At 38.9% G+C, this 27,881-nt stretch overlaps 1 protein-coding gene across 2 annotated transcripts; it reads right to left on the bottom strand.

Annotated features, from left to right (window-relative positions):
* Nucleotides 1-7,216: 7,216 nt before the first annotated feature.
* On the bottom strand, nt 7,217-27,877 carry LOC140932964 (annexin A4-like). 2 transcript variants are annotated; one of them, XM_073382468.1, is made up of 17 exons: nt 27,783-27,877; nt 22,028-22,095; nt 21,577-21,766; nt 17,996-18,295; nt 16,925-17,028; nt 16,427-16,471; nt 16,066-16,153; nt 15,632-15,726; nt 15,052-15,165; nt 14,881-14,937; nt 13,850-13,883; nt 12,915-12,994; nt 11,919-11,987; nt 10,896-10,997; nt 9,852-9,927; nt 8,655-8,767; nt 7,217-7,599 (listed from the first exon to the last, which is right to left on the bottom strand). In XM_073382468.1, the coding sequence occupies exons 2-17, from the start codon at nt 22,073-22,075 to the stop codon at nt 7,474-7,476; spliced, it is 1,641 nt and encodes a 546-aa protein (XP_073238569.1). In that variant the 5' UTR covers nt 22,076-22,095; nt 27,783-27,877; the 3' UTR covers nt 7,217-7,473. The 2 variants fall into 2 exon arrangements, with proteins under 2 accessions (XP_073238569.1, XP_073238570.1); XM_073382469.1 differs by having other exon boundaries at nt 16,066-16,150.
* Nucleotides 27,878-27,881: the final 4 nt, after the last annotated feature.

The following is a 27,881-nucleotide window of genomic DNA, read 5'->3' as shown; positions in this document are numbered from 1 at the left end:
AATATTTGCTTCTAAACAATTTCTTCAACTAATAGAAATGCATTAAAATGAAAGCATTGTCAGAACATTATTCTATCTTATGCCACTATAACAACAAAACAAAACCAATGTTGCCAGAGTGATCATGTAGCACTAAAGGCTGGTCTGATTTTTGCAGTCTTACTGCAATTAATGAAAAAAGACCCTTGCTAAAAAGCTCTTCAAAATCATTCTCTGTAATATCAAACCCTTGTACTGTAATTTTTTGCTACAGTTTAAGACTCGTTTTGTCCGTCACTCACCCTTTTAGCCCTAGGCACAGTAATACTAGAATATATTCTTGACAATTTGTACAGATTTCATGCTACATAAAAGTGAATGTATCTAAAACTAAGACTACTAATCAATTTGAATAAAAAATTACACCACACTGCTTTCTTATTCATATTATACAGTAAAATTCCAAAAATAAGCCCCTAAATGTATAAGCCCCTCCAAATATCAGACCCCAAACTCATAATGCATAAAACCCTTCATTAAATCACCCCTCCAAAGCCCTCCAGGGGGCTTGTACTTGGAAATTGCCCTCAAATACAAAGTAAAACAAAGAAAATCGGTAAATTTCCTTCCAGGAAGAAGGCTAGCCCAATTAATTTTTAAGTGCAAATTTCCCTCCATACATAAGCCCCTCCAAATATGAGCCCCTCCAAACATAAGCCCCTTGAAAGTGGCCTTTGAAAAATATAAGCACAGGGGCTTATTTTCGGAATTTTACGTTAATTGTCTTGCCTTAAATAAATCTAAGGACATCGATATCAGTTGAAACTTCAACCTTTGCTAGCTTACAGAGTAAAAATTTGCAGACAAGAGCATAAGCTACACATTTTCTTGAAAATCAACATCGGGTCATCAGAATGCAGCACTAAGCATCACTGTCTTTGTTTCTTACATGATATTTGTCCATTCAGCAGGTCCTGAGCCAAAGTCCTTACTATAGTATTACCACTGTACTTTTTTTATCATAGCAACAAGCATGTCATTCCCTTATCTCTGTAAGGATTGTTTGCATTTGGAATCTTTCCTAGCAAAGGATCATCACATCGCTTCTCTTGGCAGAATCGAGTGAGGCTACAACAAGAAAAAACACAACAAAACAAAGGTTAAAAAGATTGATTCCTATGTAATGAATAACAGATAATTACTTAGTTATATTAATTTGTTGTGTTGTTGTTCATTCCATAAACAGCCAGCTACTCTAGTTTTATTCAACTGTTCTAATGACTCAACTTGTGTGTGGCGCAAATAACTGCAAATTGAGGAGAGGGGGCGGGGGAGGGGAGGTGGAAGGCCTCTCAATAAACCTAGGATTGGTCAAACACTTAATTCAACTGAGACTGACTTTTTTAAGAAGACAGAGCTTCTAATAATAATACCTGATGACTTAGACATTTGATAATTATTAAAAGATACATACACAAAATATTTTTAAGGCAGCTTTTTCTTCTAAAGCTAACAAAAATGACCATGGAGTATTTTCACTCATGTGGGCAGCATCTACGCAAATTTATTAGAACAAAAGAGAGCATTTATATACGCAGAGATGCCAACCTCTATTTTGCACAACACTTCCAAGAGCCCCCCCACCCAATATAAAAATTCGCTTTCATCATTGTAATGATGAAACAAATTATCTTTGTCAGTGACTCAACTTAATACATGCAAAAATGTCCCAGACCACACAATGAATACAAAAAGTTCAAATTTTGAGGGGAAAAAACGGGCTGAGTTTCAAACAAAAAGCATAGAAAAGCTTAAAAGTCCATTTTATCCGGGAGATTTGGTGACCCGTATGGGAGAGTGGGAGAGCGGCAGATCAGCGCCGAATCCGGGAGAGTTGGGATGTATATGCATAAGAAATATATTGTTCAATTCCAACAGGATTGGTATGGCTGCCGTGGTGTCATGTGAAAATACTCTTTAGGGGGCATGTCCTGACCGCATGACCAGCGGCTAAAGAATTCCATCATCGAAGAGGATAATCCTATGGAAACTGGTATTTACAATGATGCCAAAAAAAATGACAGAGCAATAAAACTTCTGATAAGCGTAAACATTTCACTCCCCTCGAAAAGCCCTTTTCAAGGCCATAGCATCAACTTAATGATGACCTTGAATTCCTCATAGAATCAGCTTCTCTTGGAATGAAGTTGCTTAATAATGCTGATTATTATAATTTCCCTAACTCTCTAACTCTCATGTCATTATCATTTTCAGTAAAGATATCAATATATAAATGAGAAATTCTGAATTGTAAGCCATATAAGCCGCAGGAAATAAGCAAAAACAAAAGCTTCGCGAACTAAGGTTTTAGGATTCTTAAGGTCACTGCTGCTTGCTATAAACGTCACGAACGCAATTCGTAAACAACTAAGTAACGTCATTAAAATATTCAGGGTTAAAACGTTGACAAACTACTGTGGATTTATACTCTAACGGACATTATAAGAAATACAAAGTCTTACTACGAAAAGAGATGAATTTCATCTCGTGACTTATGTTCTAAAATCGTCCTGTCACAACTTGGGAGAGTACGTGCTATAACGCCGAGCGCCCATTATGGATGATAGAATCCATACAAATTTAATCACACAAAAGGTTCACATCAAAATGGAAACAATACCTGTAAATTTGCATTAATAATGTGCTTAGAAAAGAGGACAAAGGCAAACAAAACAGCGCTTTCAAAAGCTTAAATCAACGATATCGTGACAATTCTGACTTACTCATCAGAACAAACTGAAATTTTTTTCCTGGATATAGCAGCTTCTCTCCTCAGCTGTTCGACTTGTATTCTCAGGTTATGATATTCGTTTTCCCGCTGTGAAAGGGCCGTTTGTCCATACATTTTTAGACCTTGAAAATGATAACGCCTCTCTCCGTAAATACAAGATCAAACTAAAGTCAACAGGGCGGTCACTGTTTCAGAGCGGATGTTGATTAACCGTATTAGGCACAAGCACCTGATTGGTTGTTTCTCTCAAGTGCAATATATCATTCTCACCAGGGAGGCCTGGAGGGTCACGTAAATGAAAAAGGTAAGGTTTTGCTTGTATTGTTCGCCTGTGAGCCTTTCTGCGCAAAGACAAGACAAGTAAATTGAAGCAGAGTTAGGGGTAGGGAAGTGACGGGGGTGGGGACGCAGAGGCGGGAGGGGGCGCGTTTTTTAAAATAACAGTGAACGTTTCCTCGACTTCTCCAGAGCGGCTCGTGTTTTCCCTAGCCTGCGTAGCAAGCGTTTCCGCGCGAGTTCGTCGAGAACGTTGGGACGAGAGCTCCAACTTTCACGCTTTTACTCGACTGGAAACGCTTGCTACGCAGCTAGACACGCACTCTGCGTTCCAGACGATACCATTCAGTCAAAATGAATAATCAATAACATCAATCATAGTAAATAAAAATCACTAGCAATTAATTGATTTATACTGAAAATCAATGAAAATCAAAGCCGCAGTCGTGAGTGAATTTCAATTTTCATTGATTTTATTGATTTTTATTGAAAACTGAAATGTACTTTAATAGATGCATACGTGCATGACGTTATACATATTCTCGAGCCTGCCTTTAATTTTGTTTGGGACGTTTATCGAACTCCTAGCTGAATATATCAGAAAAATTTTTTAAAAAGTCACACATCAACAACATACACAAACATGCCCACTGTGAAAGGTAACATTGTAGGGTCCACGAGATGGCTATGATCTGTGATATCTGCTAGTCGAAATACTCTGCCCAGACCTCGTCTCTGGGTTTTTCCCTTGCAAAAGGCCTGGGTATGAGAAGACAAACTGAAAGCAAAGGGCACATTTTCACCAACACAACCCACTGCCTGGTCAGTACTGGGATCGGAGTAGGTTGAGACGGTGCCTATTTTCTCACACGAAACCTTACATTTATGAGCCCTTGTTCCATAGACCTATTCGGCTAACTCAATGTTGTACCCAATTCAAATCTCCCGGGGATAAGATTCTTTGTGTATTGTATTATTTTGTATTATAATGAGGCATTCACATTTAAATGATATGGAAATTCCTGAAACAAAACGTTTTATTCCCAAAAGGGTTTGAATTGGGTACAACACTGATTTAGCCGAATAGGTCTATGAGCCTTCTACACCGGCTAAGATTTAATTCCATCTCGCCATGCACCGAGGTAAGCACCAAGGGCTCGTTCGTCTCGCGCATTAATTTTTTAAAAGTTGGGTTTTTTCCCGGGGGGTCTCAACAAAGTTTTATAAGGGGAGGGTCTGCCCCAAGGTCCAATCTCTTATCCTTTGTTATGCCATTTCTGACAGAAAAGGCACCCCTTTTCTATATTTATTTGACAGATGGTATATACTCCTCCTTTCACATACCAAGTTTAGAACCTTCATCCCTTTTAACTGCTGCAAACGCACTGTCTATAAAATATGAATAAATCACAAAACCAGAACGTTCTCTGGGCTTTTTCACAGCCATAAAATGCAGCTCTTAGCCCTTTTGGGCCTCTTACAGACCGAAATGACATATTTCCCTACCCTTTCATATACTTCAAAAAGTAAAATGCTGCTTGAAAAAGGTAACCCTCACGTGCGGGGCCTCCCCGTACAGGCCAATATAGGGAGTACCCCGCAAGGGATTTTTTCTCCCAAGTGAGTTTGATCTTAAAAGTGTCCGCACTCCACTTTCACACTCAAGCGAAACACTCCCTGAAATAAACTTATCTCGCAACGTTTTGAATGTTGTAGAAAACGCTGCACGAAGTATAGAGCGGTGTAAATGTTGCGAGAAATGTTTCAGTTCGGGGGATGTTACGCTAGACCAGAAAATGGCTCTCTTGACTAAACAGCATGACCTTTCTTGCAACTTATCTCGCAGAACCGCAGAAAAATTTGCGAGACAAGCTGCAAAAGAAAATGCGCAGTATAACAGGTCTTTTAATAGCGCCTGAAAGAGCGCGTCTCCTTAAATGAAGGTCTCGTCCTTGCCTTGAAAAGAAAAGAAATTAGTCTGGGAAGACAAGACATTGGACTGAGGATAAACTAATAGGCTACGTTCAGAACGCAGCGGTCGAATTTACGACCGGTTGAAAATTCCTGCGTTTAGGTATTGCGTTCACACGAAACCACCTCAACCATACGCTACCCGTTCAAATTTCCGTGTGAACAGAACAAAATTATTAAAAGGTCCCTTGTGAACGATTTATCCTGTCAAAATTTTCAGCCGGTTGAAAATTCGTCCAGTGCCGTTTGAATGCAGCCTCAGAGAATAAAATGAAATCAAATCACTTTTCAAACAGCTGTAGTGTTGCCAAGCTTGATTTAATAACTTAGAAGATCGGACATATAAATTATTCCAATTATTTTCTTACCCTACAAGCATTCGATGGATTTAAGAATTGGGCAGTCTTGCGGTAATCTCAATATAGACCGGAAGACTGAAAGAGAAATCGCCACATTTTTGGACGGTAAGTGCTCCTTGAGCAATTATGAATGCTGAACTGGTTCGACCAAGTGCTATTCTAACGAGGGTATGGATCAGCTGGATCAGCCAAATTTCAGAAACGACCTGTTCTTTTTCGCCGGTGGAATATCCTCGGAGATAAGAATTTCTCTATTTAAAAATAGCCAATAAACAAGCCCTGCTATAAAAACAAACAAAAAGTAAGGAGAAGTTGGTGTCTCAAGTCCTTCATTACACTCAATGGTTTAGGACTTTGAGATGGTTGGAAACAAGCCTCGTTATCGAAAACGAACATAGGGTTTTAAGTTTAAGCCCGAGTCAAGGACTCAAGGCTTTTGCTGAAATTGGCTGATGCGGCATGACCATATACTAGTACCAAATCCTAGGATTACACGCAAAACAATGTCTACATTTCTGAAATATTGTCTCGTCCTCACTACTGCTACTGAAAAATCTTACATTACAAACAAGAGGCATGTTGAAGTTGTGGCATTTGCTACTTCTATGACTATAACTGAACTAAAGGTATTTTTACAGTGAGCAGCCCCCGTGTTTTACCACGAATTGTGGAGCGAGAAATAGCGTGCAAAGAAAACAGGGTGACAAGACTTTGTCTTTTGCAAATGGACGTATGCAAGAACACACGATGCTCCGTTACAGGAGCACGAGGCGAGGAGGCCTAAGTACTACTGACTCTATCATTTAAAGGGACAGTGTCCCGATTATGCGCACGCGCGAGCGTCATCTGTTTTTTCTTCAAAAGACAATAGAACTGTCAAATTAACTCGACAAGATTTCCTTCCGGACCGCACCGCCGACAGAGATTTGTTGTTTATATTCTCAAGTAATATTTTAGACTTTCGAAGAAGTCTTTCGTCTTATATAAAAATTTGGCTCGCGGTTCGAAGACTCATCGCGATTTTATCACTAGCTGGGCCGCCGCGCGACCCGAAAATCTCGTTCTGCTCGCTTTAAAAACATATTTTCTAATTTGAAACTCATGTCAGAGGTCAATCTCTCCAAGTCCAGTAATATCTGCCTGATTTGCTCGCGTTCTAGCCTCAAACGTTTGAAAGACATAAATAAAAATGCAATCTCAACGCTATGAATCACCACAAAGGTTAGTCAAGAATGATATTATGATTCATGTCACTAGTTTTTCAAAACGTGTAGCGCCTGTTTGTTCGATTTTGTCGGCCGTAGGGAGATTCATTTAAAAGTTTACTAACGCGTCGTTGCAAAACATTCTGCTTCACGAAGCTCCCCTCCACAAGATCTCCTCAGTCACATCAATGTCTCAACGGTTTCTTTCTTACAGTCTTTATTGTTGCTGTTTCATTTCTGCGTATTCCTTTCACAATTATCTGAGCTTGTATGGAAGCTAGCAGAAGAAATAAGCCTTCAATCGGCATAAAAGTGCTTCCAATCTTTTGGTCCTCCAGCCAACGGCAATAAAAGTAACGCCAAAAAATCCAGATTTTGCCCAAATAAAAACTTAACAGGAACAATATATCATTGATCTATAATCCTGAGAAGTTTTAGCGTCGTATTGAACCCGGCCAAGCGCGATGCAAACGGATTTTTCAAGATTCTCTTACTCTCCTCGCATCTTTTGATTTCGCGACATCCTGTCCAAAAATCAAAGTTTGGTGCATGCGCAGTAACGGAATACTGTTCCTTTAAGGGTTACATGGTTTGTCTCAAGTCAAGTCCTGGGGCAGGAGCCACATCGTCTTTAACAATATTTCTGTACATTATGGAATTTATGGGACTCGAATTTCAGTCCGTATAAACGAAACATTTCCGCAGCAAAGAAATTCAATTTCATAGCAAAGAAAGGGACTGCTCACTGTCTTCTCATTAAAAGCGGAGTAAATATTCATGACTACGGTGGAAGTATGCAACAGAAAAAAAAATTGAAAAAAATGTGAAAATTAACAATAAAATAAACAAACTACAGAAAGCTAGGACAATTTTTTTTTCTTGCAAAGCCATCTCAGTTCATTCCAACTGCAGTTAGCAGGAGTTTCTTGTAATCACCACTGCAGTCTCCCTGAATCATCTTGTACAGTGTCTTGTGATATTTCTGAAGGAAGGCCGCTTTGATTTCAACTAGATCAATCTGAAACAGAACGAGGTTGGACCAAACAATGCACACACTTTGAAAAATACACTCTGGTTGGGAGATAGAGAGAGAAACAAACAGTCCTGCCAAAAGTAGGCTCGATCATTACCAGCCGCTGTTCTTGAACTGAGCCTGCGCTCCTTCCCTGAACAGACTCTTCTCGGGGAGGACCGAGAGAGCGGCGAGGGTACTTGGATCAACGACAACTTGAGCGCGATGGATTCTCACGATTCAAAGAAAATTTTCCGAGCAGAATTTCCAAATTTTCAGACAAATAGATTTGGCGCTTGAAAGGAATGTCTCTTGAAAAGACTAGGAGTGAGGCCTACAAACAAAATGAAGAGGCAAAAAACCACAAGAAGACAATTTGCGCCTTAAGTGTAAAAGTGTCCGTCCACTTCGGATAAAACATTCCTGAAATTAAAAACCTGTGACCAATGGTTTGACTTTCTTGGTATTTTCCTACATCTCAAAAAGCAATCTCGTTCCAAGATCACTTTCGTTAGCACCAAAAATCACTAACCTCTGGGCAAATCGGAAAAAAAAACTCTGCTTCGCTTACAAAAACGTGTTCATTATATGCTAATTACTTGCAAATAAAGAAAAAAACCGAACACGTAGCCTGTGAACAGACTCCCAATTGGAGAGGGGCGAAAGCGAGCCAGGCGCCATGTGGCGTTGCGTCCCCCAAGCCACGCTCGGATCACCTCGCTCGCCGATTTTTTTTCCGCCCCGCTTCAATTGGGATCCCGTTCGAAGGATATGAGCACGTCGATCTGCTTTTGACAGGTCATTTGTGTACACTCCAATCTATGCGACTTGAAATCGTTAAAAGAGTTTACCCCGTTTACAACGTTTCTTGGGTAAACAACTTCACGCAGGATAACGAAACCGTGACCAGAATTTTTTTGTTTCCCTTTAGGACTCTTCTTCCGTTGCTCGTTCCGCTGGAAAAGAGCAGCAAAGGCACAGGGGACAAGATTGCTCATAAAACGAATAATCCAGCTGATTGAGAGAAGAAAGAAAAAGCGACAAAGGAAAAAGAGGCCTACCTCTGAACGCGAAACAACAATTCGAATTAAGGTTGCATCATCAGTTCCGGCTCCTTTCATGGATTTCCACAGTCGATCAGCAAAGTATTCAGCAGGATTCCTTGAACATTGCACTGTCAAAACCAACACAATTTACATAAATATAGGCTACTTTTTCTCAATCGGCAAGCTATCGGTGAAAATACATTTGATAATGGTTTATTATTTATTTTTCCTTTTCTTGAGCCGCAAGTGCAGGCGAGTAATAAGCTGAACAATAACTGGAAAACAAAACATTGGGTTTTACGTTTACTCCCATTTTTGGCGAGCGAGGCAAGACGCGAGAGAACACGCGAGTGAGCGGAGAAGCCGCGAGGTGCTCGCAGGCTACTTCCATAAAAGCGATATTATACACGGGGTGATTCGCGACGACGATTTTTTAGCAGAACAAAGCATTGCTACATACACACTTACAACTTAAGCATGAAAGCGAGGTCTAAGGGCTGCATCTCAATTAAATTGTATAAAGTGGCAGAAGCACGCACCGTACAACTACGACAAAAAATAGTTCTCACAAATGCTGCGCTGTTGCAATTTGTAATACTCGTTCCGATATTAGAAAAGACTTGACGTTTCCTGTATTTCCGAAGGATCCTTGCCGAAGGCTAGTTTCTCCACTGTCCACTCTTCAACGCAGGTTCATTTACTATAACTGAACCAGGAATATCTTTTGGGGTTGATTTCTAATCGCTAAATCAACAATCGTTCTTGCTTTCACCGCCCTGTTTACTTTTTTTGAAGTTTGCGGGAAGTGGCCCTTAAGCGTCGCTTTCATACCTACGTCGTAGGTGTGTATTTTGTTTTGTTTCAAATTCAAGTTTCACAATGTTGCACTAAAAATCGTCTTGGCAAATTGTCTCGTGTAACATCGCCTATAGACCCTTAAGAATGAAGGGGGACAGGGGCTCCAAACCTTTCACCTCCTGCATTTTGCATCTCCCGGCCTCTCCCCTTTTTTCTTGAATTCCTCCCTTGCCGTTTTCCACCTCTCGCCCTTTCCTCTCCCGCTCCCTATTTTCCCTGGCTCCCTTCGCCCTGTTCTCCCCACACTGTCAAGCCGGGATGGTTATGTTTGAAACACTGCTCACACTAACACTCCCACCCATATAAACCATGAACTGCTGACAGACTAGGCCGCCTAAAAATATATTAACTTACCAATACATTTAAATCCAGCCTTGAGATCTCCAGACATCTCACGGTCAATACTGTTCAAAATATCACGCTGTGAAATCTGCAAAATAATGATAGAGAAAATATCTCTTGAATGTCGTCAGTCTGAGGGAGAGGGACAGGGCAGCAATACGAAAATCCACCCTTCCTTGCTGTTGCCTACGTCTCTTCTCTTTCTTGATACAAGATACCCGGGAAAGGGGACTCCCATATGAAAGTGACAGGGATGCTCGTCTTTCTCGCTGAAGTATAGTCTCCCTTACGGTCAAATAAAGCCTAAAACACAACACCCAGACTGTTCTCCAGCAGGAGCTTAATAATAACTTCCCCACGAGCATCCCGCTACTTTCATTTGGGAGTCCGGGGGGGGGGGACAAATAGTGCGCAAGATAGACTCCTTTTTCAGATTTCTTCTACTTCCAGCAACGGTTTTCCATACCATGTACATGATACGCGCGGCACATTGGCTCTCGCCTCCCGGGCTTTACTCCATCATACTCCACATAGACACATCCCACACAAACAGTAAATTAACTCACCCTCTTACTGTAATTCTAGAGTCAATATTATGGAAAAGCCCAGTGTTGTCATGTCTAACTTCTGAGTCTGTATTTATTCGGATTAACATCGGGTGAGGGGAGGTGAAGGTTGGCAGAACCTTAAACTGATCCGAGGAAATCGGAAAGGGGTGATCAAGGCCGGGTTGTTCAAAGCAGGGATAAGACTAACCAGACTTAGTCTTATCCAAATTTCAGATATAAAAGCTTGAAAAGCAAATTCAGTTTAATTCTTTTCGCCTGCAATGTAATGATTTGATGCTCTATAAAGAAACGAGAAAATTATCCGCGAAAATGCTGTTGAACAGAAGAAAAAAAGAAAACCTCCGAACAACTGGGCCTCGGAAATAATTCATTTTCTCGGCACCTTGGCCATGCGAGTCCAATTGTAGGAAAAATTAAGTAGAACTGACCGTCTCAAGCTAAACGCTATCGCAAGAAATTAGTATGCTGCAAAAAATTGCCGGCTTACCTTGATATATTCATCAAAAGTAGCTCTAAGCTGTGGAAAGCTCCTAGAAGCCAAAACAACATTAAAGCGAGATTCATCTGTACCCCATTTCCTCTCTCCAGCCTAGAAACCAGACAAGTCAAATGACATCATTAGGTTGCAGAGCTAAGGTCTGTGGTGGTTGGCACTTCCATTTCCATATAGCCAAATACAGAGGGAATTAAAATTTTAACAGAAAAAACAATGAAACACAACACATATTACCTACACTCGTTCCGACTCACACGGCTATTTTGGCTATTTTGGCTATTTAGCAATTGCAATGTAAGCTCATTGGATGAGTATGATCTATCGAGGAGAGTGTTATAACATCATCCGAGATCTGCATAGTTCTTGAGATCATACGAAAGCCGAATCCAATATTGTTTTATTATCTATTCCAAATAGGTCAAAATATGCCTTCTTCGTGTCGTTAAGTTTCTGTCTTCATTTCCTTGATTCTCGGCCAATTCAGGATATGTAGTGATGTTTATATTAAGTCTGGCAGATATTCTTCGAATAGCAGTTGTCATCCGTCGAGTTGTATTTTAGCTGTTCTTACTTCGTTTTAAGGCAGTAGTTTGCTCGGCTATTCTTCTTAGCTTAACGGGTGAAATTTTCGGACATTTTCTCCGGCCTTACTAAAACAGCTGAGCGATCACAACCTCGGCCCTAGGGCGTCAGGTTGCAGAGCTTTTTTCCAGCGATATCCTGCAATATTGACGTCATTTTACCGGATATCGCAAACGTCTTCCAAGTTCGGTGAACGCTAGCTGGTTATGAAGAATTCAGCCAGAATAAGCTGGAGAATTTGCACCAATAAGAAACGGAGCAATGTTTTGATTGAATAATAATGCTATTTACACTAAATACGGATTAACGCACTTGACGGTTGTCAAAGCCAGAAAAACGGAAGAGAACTCAATTCCGTCAAACAAGCAACTAGAGGCTATTTATCGATAGACGATCTCAGCCACTCAACTTTAATACAATTTTTTTTAGTACCTGAAACAAGTCTTGTGCCTCCTTTTGAGCCTTCGCTAAGTCAACTGTGGTGGACTCATCTCGATTGCCCTTCAGAATGCAGTAAATAAAAAACAATTTACATTATAACTTACAAAGAGGTATTGTGAAGCTGCATACAGTAAATCTTTCACACGAAACATGATTACACCATACCCACTTGGTATGATAATACACTTCATTGTAGTTCATCACAGTGTTTAAGTGTATAAGCCGTTCCAGTTGCGTCCTTTAGCAAATTCAAACTCTTCAAGGCTACCCATCGGCAGATAGAGAGAAATGCCTTCCTTCCTGCCAATGACTTCTGTTCCCATTAAGTGAAGTAGTGATAACCTCAAAATACAGAATCCAGCATCCGGCCAGATAAGCAGAAGACTCGGTACGCTTCCTTCCCAACATACACTACAGTGCCCTGCTTTCCCACCCAACCTACCTCATTATTTTCCATAGAATCCTTGGGGAAAAAAGTAGAGGATCTGCTGTGTTCACCCTCATGTAGTGTTGCAGGGGAAAAGTGCGTGTACAAACACAACATGACTGTCTCTATCTATCCAACCTCCAACAGTGGAAGATTTGGTGCAACACTCACAAACTTGTAGTGTTTTAAGTGAGACACGTTTCCACGTAACAACCCCTACCTTGTCTTGTTCAAGACACGTGAGAAATATTGATATCGTGGTAATAGGAAGCTAAAGCAAAGGGGTTTTTAGCATTTTTGGGCAGTGGGTTTGCCAAAATGTTTGGGCAGATCGTCTCTATAAAGGGATAGACTTTAAGCCATACAACTTTGTTCAGTAGCGTCATGGCATATTCAAAGGGAAAAAGCCTCTCTTCTGGTTAAAGTGCATCGCTCACCGCTGTTATCTAGCAATGTATCACCCTGTCTCCATCCAAACATCCCCTCCAAGGTTTATTCTCATGTAACTGTAACAGTTTTACGAACGTCACATTTAGGAGCTGGGAAAATATTTTCATTACCTGACACATAGAGACCAAAAGCCTCTTAAAATGACCACTGGTTTCGCTCACACAGTCTTTTTCAAGGTCACGCTTGTAATCTAAGTAAAAGATTTAAAATATTTGCTTCTGAAAAACCACACTTGATATTTAGATGACTGTTGCTTTCTTACTGTTGGACTTCACTGAAACATAAAAATTCCCTGACTCTTCCCTAAACAAAAAACAGTTTTTCTGGCCTTCCATTTTGCATTTTCTTCCACTTCCTTAGCAGGCCATGGATATTGTACTTAACTCGTAATTATGGAAAACTTAAAAGTTTGTAATGAAATATAGATTTTTTTGCACGACTACAGTATTGAGCAACCAGCTGCATAGCCTGCGTAGCAAGCGTTTCTGTGCCGTTTAGGAGCAAAGAACGAGGAACAAGAGTCAAATTTTAATTTCTCGCGCGATCAAAACCGAAAATCTCCTTCCACGGTCTTTTTTTGCTCCGAAACCAAACGGAAACGCTTGCTAGGCATGCCATCAGCTACAGAATATTTTGTTCTTCCTTCATTTTCCCCAGTTGAGACAGAGCAGTAGTACTTTACAGAAAAAATAAAGTGGTGAAGTATGTCATAATAATGGCCAACTATTGAAGATGTTTGAATTGGCATTCAACAGAAACTAGAGTGGACTTGTACCATGTATTTACATTGCAATTCAGTTGCATCCAATTACAAAGCATATACAAAATGAGCAGCTTACTGCAGAAGAAACGTGTCAAGTTATTCACATTATTTTTCTTCATAGTGTCATGGGTAATGAATGCCATAATTTCTAAGAATTTGATGACAAAAAGAACAGTAAAACTAAGAAGGCCTAGATTAAACATCAAGATTGCTTGTACATAGGATCACAACAAAGGGTAGACGTAAGTCTTTAAAAGAACATAAATAAAATTTGGTACTCACATTCAGTATAATTCCTTTTGATGTTAGCTATTTCCTGTCATGAAAGAAAACATAACCGGTTAATTTATGGAAACAATGTCTTCATAATAATTAGATGCTAAAAATCAGGAGATAGAGACACCCATATAAAACAAACGCAACACCTAAGCATAATAACAACTGATCCCAGCTGAATAACAGTTAACTGTCTGTCTCTCAAAATTAATATAGACAGCTGATGCTTTTAAAGCATTCATTCTTGGATTATCATTACCTACTGATGCAAATCTGCTTACTTCATTGCATCATATTGTCCCACTTCCTTTCTACATCGAACAAACAGTGTACATCTTTAATGAGGAATTTACAGTCTACAGAGTTTGTAATTTTGGTTTAAAAAGACTCAGGTCAGTCCATTGTTCAAAGCGATAACAACGCATATCTACCATGACAGTGGATAATATTTCATTTTGCAGATTCCTATCATTTCACAACAAAGCCTTTGAACCAATCACATGACATGTCACAGGACAACTGAAAACTCTCATTTCCACACACAATCATAACTATTATATAGAAACCTCAACATATAAATTTCAAAATTGCTTTTGTAATATTATGGTGCCTGGATGCTTGGTTGAACTGGAAATAACCAAGGGAGAACTTCAAATGACTGAACTGTGTTGAATCTGAATGTAAAGCTAGGAAACATAAGAAAATGCCATGACTGAGACCATCGATATCACAGTGCTCCAAGCTGCAACCATTTTGGTCACAATGGAAAGAAGACAATAATTATTCTGGTAACAAAAATTGCGGTGAAAGTGAGTTGCCAGTTTGGTAAAGTGCCTCTGGCTGTATAAAATGTGCAAAGCTCTAGTGTTTTATTAGATGGTGTTTATGGTCTTTTGAAAGTTACAGCAAAACATTTGCATGACATATTATTTTTGCTCCACATTCAGACTTTAATGGTAGCTACTTTCCTTAAGAGACCATCTTCTTTAAGCTTTAATGATAGCCCAGTACACTTTATTATACATGTAACAACAAACCTGGTTAGTACGGGTACAAAGAATGTCAATCAATGTCTCCTCATCTGTTCCAGCACCCTGAAAAATAATAAGGAGAATAAAGGTCAATAAAACATTAACACTGATTGTATTGTGCATACAAAGGGATAAAAGATCAAGACATGTATAACATACTGTTTAGTGTTGCCTTACCCTCATAGCACGTCTCAAACACTTGGCATCATACAGAGAGGATGGCTCGAGTAAAGCCAACAAACAATCTTCCAGGTTACCACTAAGCTCTGACTTCAGGTCATTCATTAGATCCTAACAATGTCAAATAACATATAGATTAATAAAAAGGTTACTATTAATTGATTGACACAATGGATACTATCAAAAAAGGGTTAATTAAATGCAATTTTCAAGACACTAACTGACACAGGTCTTCACTAATATTATTCCTCTATCCGGATCAGAATAACCTTGAACTGTATGCCACATTGGAAAAAAAAAACAAAAAAAAACGCTTCATGTGTGATAGTCCTCTGATAAATCGTAAGCAAGAACCACCCACAAATGAAGCATAGTATTCCGACCATCAAAGGCGACACAAAAATGTGGTACAATACTTTGTAACGTCAAAAAAATGTGAGAAAAGCAAGTTGGTCACTTAGTATGTAAATTGGAAAGATGTAGTGGCCATCATTTCATGAGAACTTGACAAAGAAGAGTCCCAAACATCTAAACATTAGGCTGCCAACACTGAATATTATGCACACTTAGTGCTTACCTTGCCAAACATTGTTTTGTATCTTTTTCTGATTTCTACTCTCTGGGCATTGCTTCGTTTCACAATAATGTCAATAAGAGCCTGCTCATCAGTCCCTGAAATATCAAAAGGAAAAGAAATGAAATTTTAGCATTCTTTGAAAAATAATAAAGACTCCACCACTGGGCAGGACTTAAGATCTAAAGATTTTAGAGGTCACAAACACTGTGAAGTAAGTGTTTCCAAACGGGGCACTGACTAGCATGCATGTAAATTTATATCAGTTGTCAGAGACTGACTAGCTGAGGAAAGTCTACAGATTGGGCCTGATTCAAACTGTATTGAGCGGTAGGGTATATAATAGGGTACTAGGGTATATTACCAGACCATTGCCCAGGCATACAGCTTGGTATTTCACAATTTGCATTTCTTTAATTTATTTGAGTCAATCTTACCTACTCCTCTCATTGCTTTCCTTAGCAACTCACAATCTGCTTCTGCATCAAATGGAGAGGCTGGAAATACAGTAGGATGACCATACTTCTACAAAGAAAACAAATTAACAGTAGTCTAAGGACATTCTGTCAATACTTACATATATTCTAATGACTGGTTCCTAATAGTAGCCTGAGTTAATTTTTTACAACAGACATCATTATTTTAACAGGCAGCAGTAGTCCATAATGAATTGTCAACTTTCAAGACCTAATTGCTAATAATTCCCCCCCCCCCCCACCCCCCAGCTAAAGGAATCATTGCTTGCATTAAATTTTCTTTATGTTTGTACATGTCATGTGAACAATAAAATTTACTTACTGTAGTCAAAGACATAGAAGCCATCTGAGCAGTGGGAACACCTCCCTGGAAAAGCAAAGAAGGATAAACTCAGCAAACAGTTATTGCTAACTTGCCAAGACCATAACCTATTCCAGCTGTTCAGTTATGAGTATAAAGGGTCACTGAGAACTGCAAATGCAGAAGAAAATAAAAGAAAGGGCTACAAATTATTCCTGAAGCTTAAGCACTGACAGGAATTCCAGTGCATTTCCACTCAATATACATACATGTATTATAATTATAATTTTTCCCTTTTTCCACTGTCTAAATGCCTACATGTAAAGCAAGCTTCACAATGCTATGAATTCCAGAGTTTCTTGTTTTATAGAGAAAATAAGACCTCCAGGAAAAAACTGGACAAGCTACAGTTACATGCATACATACATACACACATTGCTGAGAGAGGACGTCTTATGTACAATTCAGTCCTTAGCTTTTAAGGGCACAATATGCAATCAAATTGTTCCATCCACTTACGTGACTGCCAGAAGGTGGTGGAGGTCTTGCTGGGGCTGCTTGAGGTTTTGGTGGAGGAGCAGATGCAGGTGCCGTGGGTGGGGGAGCACTGTGAGTCACTGGAGCTGAAAAATATTAAACATCATCAAAATGCTGGGTCTTATTAGTAGGTGGGTAATTGAACAGCCACAAAATTCATTTGGTTCTATTTTCTTCTTGTTTCCTGACAGAAGTCGGGGGTCATGCTCATAGTTGTCAGGGTAAATCCCTGCAATGGGCCCTGGCTCTTAGTGAAAGCCCTGATCATTGGCTAAAAAAAAACAAAAAAGATGACTAGCAAAAACTACAGCTGGAAAAGGTAGTAATTTTTACTCAGAAAACACATCACTTTATGAGGTCTTTTTCATGCATATAACTAACTGGCAGGTACTTAATGATATAGCCCCATACCTCAACAAAAAAAAGGCCAAACAAAACAAACAATTAAACCATTAGTAGAAAAATCAATAAGATCTGCCAGTAGCTAATGCTTCATGCATTTCTCTTTTGAGGAATGTAAGTGATAATATTAAAGTCACTAAACATAACAAGACGAAATCTACAGGTATTCACACTCAGCTTGAAACCTTGTCTTCACGGCTTCTTCAAGTAAATTACAAAATTTACTTAATTGGTTATTTTAAGTCCTCATAAGAGAATCAGTTGGATACTGTATGCATAAAGATATCAGCTGCTGGAAAGAGTGTGCCATCAAAGCAGACTTTCATTTATTGGTAATAAATAAAATAGATCATACAGTGAACCACAGCCATCCAACACAACATTAAGGTACGTTACTTACGGTAATACAACTCTGCTTTCTAAAATCTGCTGTGCCTGTATCAGGTCTGATTTATCATTATTGTAACTGCAGGGCTTTGTGGATCCCAGTTCATTTCTGTTATCATACTCATAATTATATTTAAATCAAACAAAAACCACAAAGTTTTACGAATTTTTTTTGATTATACATTGATCTGAAATCTACTCATGGAATCCTATAATATTAAAACAATCTTTAAATCTGCAAAAAAGATAAAAAATGTCCAATACCTTGAGAGGGAGAATAGCTCTGCTGTAGAGGTTGATGTTGTACTCCATACCCACCACTATGAGGTGGGGCTCCATATCCACTAGCAGGGGGTGGTGCTCCATATCCACTAGCAGGAGGTGGGGCACCATACCCACTGACAGGGGGTTGGGCACCATATCCACTGGCAGGAGGTGGGGCACCATATCCCCCAGCTGGAGGTGGAGCTCCATATCCACCTACTGGGGGTGGCACTCCATAAGAACTTCCTCCGCCACCATAACCAGGCTGTGGTCCTCCAGGTATAACCCCTGGCATCATACCTTGAAAGACAAGAGAGAAAAACATTGCTTCATGGAAACAAACTGACTTTTGAACATGGCTACAAATAGTTGGCTACCCTCAGGCAGTCTTGAGCACTGACTCTGATAAACATAGGCACGTTCAACATGCATGAGCTATTTTGAATGCTTCAGTGTAACTATAATACTTCGGTGTAACCTTACCAAGAGTGATGAATCTACCTTTTTCATCCTAAATGTAGATTTGGTTTTTGTGCGAAATTGGGTATTGCGCTACATAAATGAAAACGCGAAACGCTCAGCTGAGTCAATCCTCAACCTATGTATTCACTTTCCTCTGTCTTTCTCAGTTACATCTGGTGCAAGTTAAACAAATTGCTAAAGTAAAATAAATTTCTACTCACCAAACGTTGATTAGAAGGAAAACTCTAAGGTTTCTTCGGAGTTTCTTAAGCCAAAATGTGACTCATCAAATACTGAATAGTAACGAAATACCAGGATTTTTATCATTGAGGTAGATGGTTGCGTCATCATAATTCACGAGGTTTTCACGTGCGATTCTACTCAGTGAAACAGTCTTTAACTCCGACAACTTATTTCTTCATGTTTTAAAAGCTATTGCTTCTTAAAAGGCAAGAGCCTTTTTTAAGGCATTGGTTACAAAACGAAACAGGTCTTCATACGTCCAAGTTACTATTTATCATTGTGAAAAGCCAATCTGCATGAGATGTACAGTCACACAGCTGGCACGTGAAAGTGTTGGACTTTGTCCCCTTTCGTGGTTCGTACGTGAGGGAATTCGAGTTATCACACAATAAACTAGTAAACAGAATTATAAAACTAACTCTTGCACACAATTTGCACGTGAAGATGTTGGTCTTTGGCCCTTTTACAATTCGTACGTTAAAAAAAAGGCAAATTGTTTACTACAAAATTTTCTCAAGCGATTTTAAGAAATCACCTCGGCTTCATTACAACATCTGCAATTAAATTATGTTTCATGCAACGTCAAGGTTGATAACCTAACATTTATTAACATTTGTGAGACAGTCTTTAACTCCGACAACTTATTTCTTCATGTTTTAAAAGCTATTGCTTCTTAAAAGACAAGAGCCTTTTTTAGGGCATTGGTTACTAAACGAAACAGGTCTTTATACGTTCAAGTCACTATTACTATTGTGAAAAGCCAATCTGCATGAGATGTACAGTCACACAGATGGCACGTGAAAGTGTTGGACTTTGCCCCCCTTCCGTGGTTCGTACGTGAGGGAATTCGAGTTATCACACAGTAATCGAGTAAACAGAATTATAAAAATAACTCATGCACACGATTTGCATGTGAAGATGTTGGTCTTTGGCCCTTTTACAATTCGTACTTAAAAAAAACGCAAATTGTTCACTACAAAATTTTCTCAAGCGATTTTAAGAAATCACCTCGGCCTCATTACAACATCTGCAATTAAATTATGTTTCATGCAACGTCAAGGTTGATAGCCTAACATTTATTAACTTCCAAGAAAATTATCAAACTGCCGAAATATATCTCTGTTCATATCATGTTACTCCACTCAATAAAGCAGTACCTAATTATTGTGTCAACTAGCTTCTTCCAATTTTATTCCCTAACGTTACTGTTTCTACTTAAGTTTATACGCATCTTTACTAAATAAAATACATTTCAATAACTATAATGCTTAGTATACAGGAAGGATGTATCATGTTGTTCACTTATTATTCCTTTTTGTTGTTGTTTTGCCGGAACGAAAAAGGTCTGTTGAACTTTGTAAGCGAGAGAATAATATTTCTACAGCTTGTTTACAGGATTAACAATACTCGGTACAGCTTTTAAAAAAATAAGCTGCTTTTCAAACTTCTAAAACCACATTTTATAGGCCGCATACTTTCGAATTAAAGTCCATATCTAAATATCAATTATTGCTTCACTGGAAGAGCTTTGAAAATATATGATCGTTTATACTCTACCTTGAAGCAGGTGAAACACAACTCATAAATACGTGCGTGGTACTGTTCGCGATAGCCGAATTTGGTCAGAAATGTCTTGAAGTAGCATCCACACTAAAATATGAACCCTTAAACAGCTGCATCACTGTACACAGCGTTTGAATCATGAAGATATTTAATATAATGTTTCCAAACACCTGTAGCCGTAATAAAAGACGAACAAATTGTAAAGAATCAAGATGGCGGTCTTAAAGTGCCCTTGTTCGACCTTTAGCAATGTGATTTTTAAGTAGATGCCAAGATCTCATTGGTTCCTTAGCATCAACTCATAGTACCTTCAACCTTATTGGCTCTTGCAACAAACATCCGAACATACAAAGTTACAAAGATACAAAGTTACAAAGTTACAAAGTTACAAAGTTACAAAGTTACAAAGTTACAAAGTTACAAAGTTACAAAGTTACAAAGTTACAAAGTTACAAAGTTACAAAGTTACAAAGATACAAAGCCACAAAGATACATACGCTCACACCACTGACATATGAGCTATTTTTTCAAAATAGCTCAATAACAACAGTAGCTAGTAATTTTGGCTTTTAAAACAAAGCTAGCAACCCACAGTTAGCGTAGCTACATGTACAATTCTGACAAAGTATTTGAAACAAAGTCCTCAAATAGGGTACTTTTGAGAACAAAACAACACATACACTGTACATGTACCTATCCCCTGTCCCTTCCATTCAAAGTTGGGGCATTTTTTGTTTTCTACCGGTAGCTCAAACAGCAGCAAAACGCTGCTTGGAGGTGGGTGGAAAAGGGAATGTTTTGGCAAAATGTCAGAAAGGCCCTTTAGCACAAAGTGTCTCAAATTTTCTCTCCAACTGTAGAAGAGGGTCATGTCAAAAAGGAAACTGATTAGCTGAGCTTTGCAGACAGTAAATTGTGTGCTAGATGGATGTAAGGAAATTACCCCAGCCCAAAGATCAAAAGTTCCAACCAGGTGTACATGTAACTCTAACCTTTAGTATCTCAATGCTGCTTCACTCGAACCCATCAGGTGAGGGGTGTGATAATTACACTTTGTCTGCTCAGTGTTTGCACATGCTACGTGTACTTTGGAAAAATGACAGAGATGATCTTGTGGACTACCCCAGTTAATGCTTTGAGCTTCAGAAACTGGATTGAACTCCAGCCTTTTGGGTTACTCATAGCTAAGCTACATTGTAATAATAAACTTAACTTTGACTGATGGTATACACAGATCTTCGAACAAGTTTCATAACTTAATGTATACTGTCGCCATTGTTCAATATTTACTATATAAACAAGTAAGATTGTACCTGGTGCTGGTGGATAACCTCCCGTTGGGGGAGGTGGATATCCGCCAGCAGTAGGAGGATAGCTAGGAGGATAGCCACCAGGAGCAGGTGGGTATCCTGGTGCAGCAGGTGGGTACCCCCCGGTGGGAGGGTAGCCTGGATCAGAAGGATAACCAGGTGCAGGGTATCCTGGACCAGGGGGGTAACCAGGCTGAAAAATGAGCAACATTAAAAAAAAATTAATGTCATTAAAAGTCCAAGATGTTTCTGTTGAACACAACTGTAGATGGTGAAAAAACAGTAATGGTATCATAATAAATTTGTCTCAAACTGAATGTGATGTTCTAATTTGTTGTATGAAATGGTGGCACAAATAGATGAAAAATAAATTGTAGCATCCCCACCCCTCACCTCCACAAATTGCAATGTTTTGTTCCCCATGTTTATGCTATAACATTTTATGACTACTTACCCCAGCGGGCGGATACCCTGGTCCACCACCATAAGGAGGGTAAGACATATTGAAGCTTACAAATCACGCTGTAATAAAATGATTGACATGTAAAGGCATGACTAGAATATTTTCCATCATTATAATACAGGATTCTCTCTTTATATAGCCAAAGAGTATTCACCAATAGTATTGACAAAGGATATCTTGCATAGTGCAGGGTTGCAATATTCCTAAGGGGACATGAGAAGAAATTTACCATAAAAAAATCAACCAATAAAAGAACATACTTGCTTGAGCAGGATAAATGCTAAATCATCAAACCTTATAAACTAAACATATCCAATTGATTTGAGGACTACTGGTCTTTACAATCAAAGACATAAAAAACCTTATATTAAATATTATTGCAATAAATCAAAAACCATTCCAGTTGTCTGCTCACAAAATTATTTGGGAAATGACACAAGTTTGCTTTACATTATTTAGAGGAAAAAGTGGGTATTTATGCTGCTGTTAAAACCCCTAACAAATAAGTTGAAAATGAGGGATTAGGAAGTTTTCAAAAAAGCCCACATTTAGGCAAGGTGAATCAAAAAGTCTTGCATTAGCACAGTTTGTGTACTCCTGAATTGCATTTGTTTACAAACCAAACCTTGCATTTGCTGCAGAAATTTACATTTATGTGATTACTACGGGGACATCTAATGGACCTTAAACTCAACACCATGCCTTTGCAGCCACGTAACATGCATATTAATTGGTACAACAAAGGCATCCCAAGAATGTTGACAGTTTTTGCAAAAACCTCACTGTACAGCTTGTAAAGTGCCACTGACCATTGCCCCTCTAAGAATACATTTGCAGGCTTGCATTTTGCTTGCCTGGAATTATTAACTTTTTTATTCATTTTTGTACTTATTTTGCTTGCCCTTAAAATCTTATGAGCTCTTTGTAAGGGCAGAGCTGGAGAAAATGGCAAACGATTTCACATGTTATACATGTAGCTCAGTCAATTCCAAGCGTGACCAAAACCGACTAGTTTATAGTTCTGTCATTGATATTAAACAAATCAATGTGATGTTTTGTGCAATAATTTATAACTAGCAGCTAGGAGCAATTTGTGTAGGGTGCTTCATGATGCATTTTGCTTAGATTATTACAGATTTCCCATAAATTTAAATGGTATTTGCTGCTTATTTAATGGAAAATGCAATTTTGGTGTTGTCCCAGGTGGGGCATTTTCACCCTGTTTTTAAGCCCCACTTGCTAAAATTAATGTAACACACTTTAATAGCACTAGGCATAGATGACATCACAAAAACGTGACCCCTACCAAGACTCAGACAAACATGGACTATTTCCGCAAAAGGTCGCAAGAGCGCTGTATAAAAACGCACAGTTTGCGATCAGTTCTGCTTGCCCTTTAAGCCTTTTTAGGAGCGTTCCAGTTTTGAAATTCGAGAAAGATCAAGGAGAATGTAATGTACATGTACAACATATCCAAAATAAGAGGACTTTAAAATGCTGTGTCTTGATACCTTCATAATATTGCAGCCAGTAAATGTTTTTAAACAACTAGATCACCCGTCAGCCTGATATTCATGACCAATTTTCAAGAATATTCTTCAAAAATTCTTCTATGTGAATTGACGTTTGTTTAGAAATTTTGATTTCTATGCCAAAGTGGAAAGAGTCGTAGTTGTACCAGATATTGGATAAGTTCAGATTTCCATGATAAGCAGAGAGAGACAACCAGGCTGTTCCAGGCTAGTATTCTGAAAACCCTGCCCACGATTTGAGATTCAAATATGCTCAAACTGATAAAGACACGGCTAAATTTTGCCTCCAGTTTATTAAACAAAATAAATTCCGCCTTATCTAAATATAAGTGCAAGAATGAGTTGCAGGAGTGTATTATCAGGTTTAAAAACTCTGGCCCCACCACGTGGTATTTGCAGCTTTCTGAAACAACATGCCTGATAAATGCCCGAGTTGGGGGATGGGCAAACTTGGAATTGACTGAGTCATTATGTGAATAACCCAAGTACTGCCTCAAAAACACAGCAAGAACAGCAAAAAAAGAAACACTTGAAGGATGACAACTATTATATGAAGAATATCAGCTTAAATAAGCTTCCTTCTCATCATGAAACTGCCAATGAATAGGAAAAGGTCATGGCTGCTATGAAGATGGGAACATTACAGACCTGAGTGTAGACAAATTTGAACTGAACTGTATTTATTCCAGGCCTGAGGCTTGTTTCTTACAACACTCCAATTTCTCTACGATTACACAGGATTTTGCAGATTCCGTAGACTCACAAGGCTTGCACTCATAACGTTTTGCTAACAAGAACACAACACGTTTTCCGATCTCTTCCAGCAGGCCTAGCGAGCTCCTAAAGCCTTACGTTACTGGGCACACCTGAGTTTCAGAGAGGTAAACTCATTTTAAGGATGAAAGTATTTTGATGTAAACAAGTGTGTCAGTAGACTGTTCACAGTCCCCTATTTTCCCATAAGATCATGTAGATTGAGTGCTATGCATTGCGGGTTGCCATCTAACATGAGTGTCAAAACTACTAAGGGGGCAGGGGTGGTTTGGGAGGAAGTGAGAAAAATAGAGGGACTGTAATAACATCGCTGTAGCTCGTGTTCAGGAGGCATGACAGGAATTTCACGCCTTTTACTATTCATTAATTAAGAAACTCTGCTGGCGATGAAAAACATGCCAGACACATTTAGCATCAATATTGTGCGTTCCATTCCTCTAAATAATATCGGCAAACATGCACAGGTGAAACATTTTCCTAATCGAAGCGTTAAGCATGCTCATTTCACCACAGATTAACACAATTCAACCTCCTGCTAAAAAGCCAGGCATTTCTGACAGGCCGTCTTTCTTGTGGTGTTAAAACATTCCCCTGGCCGGGATGCTTCAAAAGCATGTTGGCTTATGTGATTCATCCACGAACAGCCAAAATTTCTTTGTGTGTTTGCGCAAGATGTGCCTTATGGTATTATAAAAGTGTATGTTTTATAGAAAAGAACGACTTATCAACGCCTTGTCAGTGTCGGTAACTTAAACTAAACGAGTTGTCAATGCAAATTACCATCTATTGTCTAATGACCAATCAAATGCCTATGTTACTGGTACAACGCGCGCTGTAAACGCGAGCTGCAGTGATGTTATTACAGTCCCTCTATTTTTCTCACCCAAACCCCCCCCCCCCCCCCAACACCAGCCCCCCTCAGTACATTTGAAAATCAAGACAGCTGTCATTAACAGTAAGACGCCCCATATCACGATGATCTCACGGAAAAATAAGGGACTGTGAACAGTCTAGTGTGTCAGAGGGTGAAGAACCCCTTTTAGATATAACAAAGACAGATTAGATGACTTTTCTTTGAGCAATTTTATAGCTGATATAAAGTTCACAAAGTAATTGTCTCATTTTTTTCCCCCTTTTTAAATTTTCTTTTCTTTCACGGTTTCTACCTATGGTTCAACTAATCTTGGTGAGCGACAGTGTTGAGAATATTATAACCAGTGTTGTTAATTTGCACCTATGATGACACATATTTTAACTGTAACATGTTTTACACATAAAAAAAAATCCTTTTTAAACATTTTAAAAATTGAGAATATGATATCCAAAAAGACTTAAGGGACCAGTCATTAATTTTATTACGGGGGGCAGGGGGGGGGGTGGTACATTTTAATTTTCCTATCCATAATTTCCCGTGGGCCTCTTCTTGCCACTGCATAACATAATGTGGCCCCCCCTTCGAGTCTGCAAATGAAATAAGGTGACCCACCCTCAAAACGTTCAAGTTACATTTATTAATATCTGCCTCTCAGGTATGTCCAAGGTTGAGGTTACACATTTTTTAAGAAAGAGAAAGGAATATTTTACAGAAAAAAGCACAGGAATGTGATGCAAATAAAGAAAATCCAGTGCATAAACAGTTCCCTCGACAAGTCATCAAACATTGAGTTTTGGGGTATTGAATTTCAAAGGCCAAGTAATAAAAACACGCATCCTTGAGAGCAAATCAAATGTGGCTGGATCGATACTAAACCCAAAAACGGACAGAGCAAAGTTCATGAATGAAATGCTGCCCAAATTCTATGAGGCATGTCATAGCAAGTTTAAAGATGCTCGTGAATTCGTGAAGCTATTTCATTGAGAAGGAAGACGCCAATATGAAAGCCATCAACATGTTTCAAACATTTCCGCAACTGTTAACGCCATATTGAGCAACAAAAATTCTGGTGCTGCGGCAAAGTTTTTTGACGAGCAATATGTCCACATACCATCAGACCAATTGATTCCAAGAGGAAATATACAAAAGCTAGTTAAAGTACAAGAGGAAGTTGAGAAGGAAGAGCAAGATATCAAAGATCACCTGAACAGCCTCTATTCTAAGTCTAACAAACTTAAAGATGGGAAGGGGAGCCAAAGAGTTTTTGACCAGGAAAGGATCACAGTGCTGACAATGCTCAGGAGAAAAATTATCCAAAACATTCAACATCTACAGGATGCAGAGAACAAATGTAAGGATATGTTTCATGGGCACATTCTGAAGTTTAAATCAAAAAAGCATTCAAAAAAAGAAAATAAGAAAAAGGCACAGAAGAGAAAAGCTAGACGAGAAGAAGTGAATTTTGGTTTAATCTCCAAACTACTGTCTGATGGTGAGATTCCAGTTAAGGAAGTCAATGTAGCTGCTCTAATATCCTTAAAAGGGACACAAGTTTACTGGCTAAAGCAAATGATGGAAAGAGGGCTTATAAGTGATCAAGCTTGTACACTAATTCAAGAGTACTTGCCCTCTATCAGCTCTTCAAACAGTGAATCAGAGAACAGTGATACTGAGTAATACTGACTAATACATGAAGTTTATTTTTCCAATGTGAAAGGACTGCTATACACCATGATAATAAATAATAATTATTTGACTTGTTGTTTTCAGTGTTGTTTCTTTTTTGTGGACCAGAAATTGCAATTCACAAAAATACATGGCCCCTCAGAAATGGTTGCACAATTTTATACAGCCCCCCATTTCAGGTGCACAAAAAGGTATGACCTCCACTCCATTTGCACCAGCCCCCCTCCCCCCCCTCCAGTCCCTTTTAAATTACTTAAGGATAGTTTTGTTGTTGAAGTGTAAATGAGAAGCGGATTTACTTCATATTTTTGAAGGACTTGATATTATGCAAATCTCGGAGTCGACTTGCATAATAAATTCAGCCTCATCCAATCACAAATTAATATTTGCTTAATATTTTCTACAGGAAATGGAATTTTTGTTTGTTGTTAAGTTGGCGTGTCAACTTGTAGTTATAGGAAAATCACCTGCATACTGAAAAGGAAGCTCAAGAAAGTGCGTTGAGAAAGTTTACGACAAGAAGAGCAAATTAAAAGAAATGTGATCTCAGTGCACAATCCCCACAATTCAACTACGTAAGGCTATATATATCAATATAACTGTGCTTTCAAATGGGGAGTCATCAAGGGTCTTATATCGGTAAAGCTTTTAATTTCTCAGAAGTTCAACTATTCTTCAACTGAATCATTCACCACAGTTTATGGCCAAAAAATCGAAAATCGAACGTTGTTTGGAGCATTGATTGTAGATCTACGGTAGCGTTCAATTAAGCAACAAGTCAGCTTTTCCTGCTGCAGCAAGTGAGTACGCCCTAAAAAGACTACGATGACATAATGAGACAGAATCGACTTATAGACAAATCAAAAGATAAGATACTCACCAGAAAATCAAACCACCGTCAAAATACTATACGTTCAGAACGAGGAAACTATATTGAGCAGGGCTGTACGGTGGAGATGAAAACACAACTCTTTTGATT

Source organism: Porites lutea, chromosome 4, assembly GCF_958299795.1.
Source record: "Porites lutea chromosome 4, jaPorLute2.1, whole genome shotgun sequence".
Classification (NCBI taxonomy): Eukaryota; Metazoa; Cnidaria; class Anthozoa; order Scleractinia; family Poritidae; genus Porites; species Porites lutea.
This window is presented reverse-complemented; position numbering and strand designations above follow the sequence as displayed.